Below are 6,359 nucleotides of genomic sequence, written 5' to 3'. Positions count from 1 at the left end.
TCAAGTTTTTCAAAATAAAATGAAAAGGTGGCAAAGCGGAACTGTGTAGCTTTATGTCACATTGTTTTATTTAATTTAGGATGTTTTGCTTGAACTTTATATGCCAACACGTAATATGCCAACATACATTTAATTTTTTTAGAAGCAAACCAAAATCTTTCACAATACATTGTCTTTTATTACTTTACACCTTTTCAATACCGGATATCCTGTTATGCTGCCGTGCTTAGCTTGAAAGTGGTGAATTAGGCAGGTAGTATCCTGTTTTTTAGGTTTATGTAGTCTTTGGCGACATTTCCAAGTTGATAAAAATTGAAAACCCGGAGTTGGTCAGCTCGCTAAGCGCGACACGTCACTGACAATATGGTTGTGAGTTACTTTTAAGTAATTTCAGCTTGTTCCTGGACGTGTTCTAGCTTTAGTACGTGGCAAATGTTTTTAGTTTAGCCTTCAACAAACTAAGACTCCATACGTCCGTCAGCTGAACCGTTTATTAGTCACGAGTTATGTAACAGCCATTAAAAATAATAAGCCAGTTCGTTTAGCATGAAGTATGTTTAAGAATTGCCATCATCACAACAGATCATATTCAGGGCTCCTGTAATGTCTATGAATTTTTACATTTTGCTGTAGATATTTTTATGTCTGGACCAGTATACTTGAAAACATTTGTATTTTTAGGCTTTGTTCTATTTTGCAATGCTTGCTTCAGGAATGTCCGTTTTTTCCCCCTCCAATCAGATCAGTTTTACTCTTCTTTCTTATAAAATGCACATACTAGCCACAATAGTAACTTTTTTTTTACTTCATCTTCCACGTCAGACTTTCAATTAATCATTAACCCGTTTTTTAAAGAACCACAAATGTACTTATCAACAAATGAAAACAATATCAAAGAGTCAATATAACCCAGAAATTCAGTTGCACTTCAAAAGAAATTTTCTTAACCTCTTGTTGGAAATTAGTACATTTCAATCATCTTAGGATATTTTTCCTCAGACTTTATTGCAGTAGTTTTCTATTCATCATGAAATTCTAAATTTACAGCTAAATAAATTCTCTGTCTGTCACAGAAGCACGAGTTTGAGGTGGCGATGACCTGTGAAGGGTGCTCTGGAGCCGTTACTAGAATCCTCAACAAGCTTGGAGGTAATATCGACACATCTCTGTCATCTTCTGTTCCACTTTTATTTCTGGTCTCACTGGAAGCACTGGCATATCTTCACCTCTCTTTCCTTCTCATTGTTTTTTGGCACTCATCCACTGCACAAAATGCATACATTTACAAATAATATCGATGTTAAAAATTTTGCGCAGGAAGTTTGTGTTTTACAGGAGATGAAAAGGAAAATAAAAAATTGCTATTATAAAAAGACACAGAACTGGTTACAATAGAAGAAGAAACAAAAAAGACAGAGAAATAGCAAAGCATTACGTCTAAACAGGTAATAGAGAGGAAAGTGTTAGGGATATGATTGACTTTGTGTGAAAATATAATTGCGATGGTTATGCTGTGATGACAGTGATCCAAAACACTCTTCAGAATGGATGAAAGCCATTGTAGTTTTCGAGTGGCCTAGTCAAAGTCTGAACTTAAATCTTATTTAAACATTGTAGCATTAATCACAAGCCATTCATGCTTGAAAACTCTCCAATTAAGAATAAGTCTATAGACCAGATAGTGCCAAAGATCCTTCATAGCAATATTAAAGATTCATTGAAAGTTGTTGCTCTCTTATCCTATGTAACATCTTTTTTTGTTATTTACTTTGTACAAATAAATTTTCATTTTGTCATTAAACTGAATTGTTTTTTGGTAAGGATTTTTTGTCATAATATCCATATTTTGCTGATCATGACAGATTTGTAAAAGCAATAAAATGGTAAAATGTCCATTGTTGTGAATAATTCTTAGAATAGTAAAACTCTTTATTGTCCCACATTGGGGAAATTTAGGCGTAACAATGGTAAGGTATGTTTTAAAAGCACTGTATGTCAAGATATTGAATTAGATTTAGTTTATGACAACTTACAGTTCTGTGCAAACAAGTCCTAATTTGAGTTTTGTGAGAAGGTAATTCATGTCAATGCAAACGGTGCATGCTGCACATCCTTGACGCTGCATGCCGGAGACAGATCAAGAAATGCTTACAGGCAGCTTGTATTGCTTCCACTCGTGACTTCTTTGGTCCTAGTGTTGACTCAGCCGCTCGGTCACCTGATCCTGAACAGCTTGTTTGTTTCCCTTTTATTTGACTTGGCCATTAAATTGTTTAAAAGCCAAATTTCAGTTCCCTTTTTCAATTTTGTTACAGTCCCACTTTCTAAGCTGTGACTTTTCAACAAGATAAAGAAAATCTATTCTGCTAATCCTCCTTCACAGTCAGATCAAAGAGAGCTGAAAAATATTTCATTCATATTAGAAAGAGAAGCAGATATAAAGAGGAATTTCTGTTTGTTTCCAGTCAATGTTTCTATTCCTGTTTTTGGCTCTCAGATGTGAAGTTTGAGATCGACCTGCCCAAGAAGCTGGTTTGGATCGAGTCAGACAAGGATGTGGATGTTCTCATGGAGACACTGAAGAAATGTGGAAAGGAAGTCAAGTACAATGGCACTAAATGAAGGAGTCTGCTTCATATGTTTAACAGGTGACACTGTGCTGACAATAGAGTTAAAGTCCATGTTCATGTTAATGATTGCTGTTAAGACCTTTAGCTTTTTCTTGATGCGTTTGTGAATTAAAACATAGTCTGCAAAAGTCTTTATACATTTAATGTTTCTGAAACTGTTTAAACTGTATTCATTACTTAAAAGTGAAATGTTGAATTATGTTTTGTTTTAGGAAACCCTGCTGCTGTAAATTGAAGAATTAAGCTAGACTTGAAATCAATTACCAGGAGACCCCAAAGGTGCCACGCCTCATCAACCCATGTGCTTGGAAAAGACCTGGGAGGCAAACTCTCTCAGGTTGAGCACCTTCATTAAAAGCTGACAGTTGACAAATAGCTCTTGGTGGAGGATGTTATCATGCATTTAGGTTTGGAAAAAAGAAAATAAAAACTTCAAGTTGGCTTGATAGATCATTGGACGTTTTTGTGGTGCTATAAAATTTAGTATTTGAAATCCTGCTCTTTCTCCAATTTGCTATAATTTCCACATTGTGATTTAATGTAAGAGCCAGAGTGGGACGCCCCCTGTAGTTTGGAAGACTTTCAGTTGAAGCTTAAAGAATGTCTGTTACTGTTTGTGGTGAACATTCTCTTAAACCTCCTAAACGATCCTTATAGTCTTCCTTCAGAGCAGTTCAAGAACATTCCCTGTATCCGTTTTAAATAAAATGAACTGTTGGTCCTTTTGCTTTTACATAGACTCAGTATTATTGACGGCAAATGCTATCCGACACTGCTTCGAAAGTTATAATTCGGGGTGGGAAGATAAGCATGTTTTTGCCGTTTAAGGATTACCACTTTTTTACACTACAAATCATCAGACATCCTATAAATCGTAATCATGTAGATTCGATGACTGGCATCTGTGTATCTGTGTTTATGTTACCACCATCCTTTTCCTGAAGTGGGAGAAAAGTAAATTTGATTCTCAGAATGCCTTATTCACGCACAATGGAAATAAAATCAATTCTGTGTCAAACCTGTCCCCATATTTTATTAGATCTATAAATCTATATCTATTAGATCTACCACTACTCTTGGAGTCAAAGCGGTTTTCTCAGGTTTTTTCAGGACAGACATGTTGCCATTTACATGCAGTTAGACTTGTTTTAATTTTATATTTTTTTTATTGTTTGCACTGAACCATACTTAGGTGGCAGGTTTCTTATTAAAATGCTGTGAAATGAGCAATAAGACCATAAAGCTACAAACTAGATATTTTTTTTCTATTTTATGGTAATGAATGAAGATTTCCTTTTTATCTAATGTTAAAAATATTTTTAGTCCTACTGTAGTACATGGTAAAGACTTGAGATATGATGAGGTTCATGTTGGTCACTATTGGTTGCAATATGAGAACAAAAAAGAGGAAACAGATAAATGCAGGTGTTAGAGATAAAGGTTCAGTGTGACTAAACTATCAGAAGGCAGTGAATTAGTTATTCATCTCAATTTGCATTTATTGGCTGCTGGTGTTGGTCACATTTTTACATGAGCTGAGCTCAATAAACCTCTCCTAACCCAACCTTTAGGAGACGTTCACTAAGCTAAGGTGTCAGTTTGAATCTACATTTCAACCACCAGGAGGCACTGCGGGACAAATACGCTTCAAGTGTGAGAAATGTTTTAAAGAAAGAACGCCTCCCACTTAAGATGTTTGAGTTTTTCTGAAGTGGACAGAGATTGGTTGCAGAGGGAAAGCATATATTTTTTTTAAACCAGTGTTCTATATAAATCAATCCAGCGGTTTACCAAATTCATAAAACGCAAAATCCTGTAAAGCATGTTATCAACTTGATTCTTCCAAGATAAGCTGCATTATGTAACACCTCTAAGCTAATGTTTGTATATATCACATTAAAATGGACGTTTATATGTGGAAGATACAGTATCCTAAATAATAATTTAAAAAAGCCATAGAATGGTTTAGATCCCACTACAAATATTGATTATTATGTCTCACACAGAAGAATTTGAACAGCACCTTTTTCAGTGAGAGCCACTCAACATGAAATGATAATACAGAAGATCTAACCATGACGTCCATAGACAGGATTAATGGGGCAATCAAGTCCAGATCCAGGCCTTATCATAAAAGACAATATTGACACTGATATAGGATTCAGCAGAAGAATAAAAGTCCAAATAAAGTGCAGTACTGCATGGTTCTGCTATTTAAATAGATGATCACGCTGTCTACACACAGAGCCAAGGAAAAGAACGGGGTAGAGGGTGTAACCTTAAAAAGCAATTAAATATATGTTTTTTGTGTGTGTTTTTAATGTGTACATCTGGCAGAGGTGGATTTCCTTCTCTTGTCACTATTTTAACTGTTATCTTTTATTGAAAGCATTAATGCTGCTTATCAGGACCTCTTTCATCGGTTTTTATGAAGTTCATTTAAGTTTATGGTTGTAATGTTGAAAAGTGTGAAAATTCAAGGACGTATCTTGGGGGATTTTTGTTTGGTTGGTTGGTTTTTTGAAAGGCACTGAATATTTAGTGTGCTAGACATTTTAAGCTGCTTCATACCAAGCACATCTTGTAAGTATTTCACACACAATTAATGCTGAAATTAATAAATAAAGTCCATGCTGCACTTCTGTTCTTATAGCACCTCGAGGTCCCAGGCCTGCCATAGTTGAATTTGCCATTTGATTCTGAGACGTCTCATCACTGGAGAAAAACATAAAGATAACCCTTTAAATGCTTTTTGAACCATTATTTTCAGGTGATTTTAAGTGACTGAATTAATCCTACTTGCAGTTTTACTTCCAGGTTTTTTGTTTTTTTTTTTTGCTGAAGAAGAGCCTGATGACATACAACAACCATTGTGAAATTGTATGAAAAATGAAGGGTAATTTAAACAGGCCATCTACTGTTTACAGTAAATACAAAATGTTTTACTGAGGCCTGACGTCTACAAACAGATACTACAGTATAATTGATGCTTCCTTAGCCTTTGTGGAAATATGGTGAACATGTTGAATCCTTTGTAGAGGCTGCAGTGGATGAAGAGTCCCTGGCTGGCCTCAGTCTGAACCAACCACTGAGGAGAACAGAGCTTCATTGTGTACAGCACAAACCCCACAGATAACAAGTTTGTCAGCACGTCACTGGGTTCCTCATCTTACTCTATTACGTACACAAGTGTGGTGTCATTATAATGCCTATGAAAGCTTCTGATTTCACAGGGAGAAGCTGTACTTTCAGCTCAAATGCATGAATTTCCTGCACATCACTGAAAGGTGAATTCCTCTCAATCTTGAGCAAGAGGTTCAAAAACAGAACAGAGAAAAGCTTCAGTTCACTTCACACACAAGTTTTTTATTTTTGAACCGAAAACAAAGAGTTTAAAAACTGATGTTTTGAGCACAAAAAATGTCGTGGACTCTGTTGAAGTTTGAAACATCAGCAGAGGAGAAATCGCTAAAGAGTTGCTAATGTTTGTCAGTGACATATTTAATGCTTCAGTTTGTCACTTTGAAGTGCTGAGAAGGCTTTTAAAGTTAATTGAGTATTGGGAAACGTGGCCAACACGGACTGAACGACTTGGTTCACTTCATCTGCTCCTATTGCTAAAACCATAGGCAAACTACAATTTTAAGACAATGCAAAAAATTACGTCATTGTTTACAATCTCTACTTTTTTCAGTGATTTTACCAAAGAGCTATGGATTCAACACATTC

At 35.6% G+C, this 6,359-nt stretch overlaps 1 protein-coding gene across 1 annotated transcript; it reads left to right on the top strand.

The window, feature by feature from the left end:
* Positions 1-211: 211 nt before the first annotated feature.
* On the top strand, positions 212-3,648 carry LOC122836573 (copper transport protein ATOX1-like). Its single transcript, XM_044126192.1, has 4 exons — positions 212-369; positions 1,074-1,149; positions 2,498-2,648; positions 2,843-3,648. The coding sequence occupies exons 1-3, from the start codon at positions 364-366 to the stop codon at positions 2,620-2,622; spliced, it is 207 nt and encodes a 68-aa protein (XP_043982127.1). The 5' UTR covers positions 212-363; the 3' UTR covers positions 2,623-2,648; positions 2,843-3,648.
* Positions 3,649-6,359: the final 2,711 nt, after the last annotated feature.

The sequence above is a fragment of the Gambusia affinis genome, linkage group LG09 (genome assembly GCF_019740435.1).
Source record: "Gambusia affinis linkage group LG09, SWU_Gaff_1.0, whole genome shotgun sequence".
Lineage (NCBI taxonomy): Eukaryota > Metazoa > Chordata > Actinopteri > Cyprinodontiformes > Poeciliidae > Gambusia > Gambusia affinis.
The sequence above is the reverse complement of the archived record's forward strand: the minus strand, read 5'-3'. Positions and strand labels throughout refer to the sequence as shown.

What these genes read in the sequence shown, in the direction of transcription:
- LOC122836573 (XM_044126192.1), top strand. An exon ending in AATCCTCAACAAGCTTGGAG is followed by an intron (nt 1,150 to 2,497) that starts GTAATATCGACA and finishes TTTGGCTCTCAG; the next exon opens with ATGTGAAGTTTGAGATCGAC.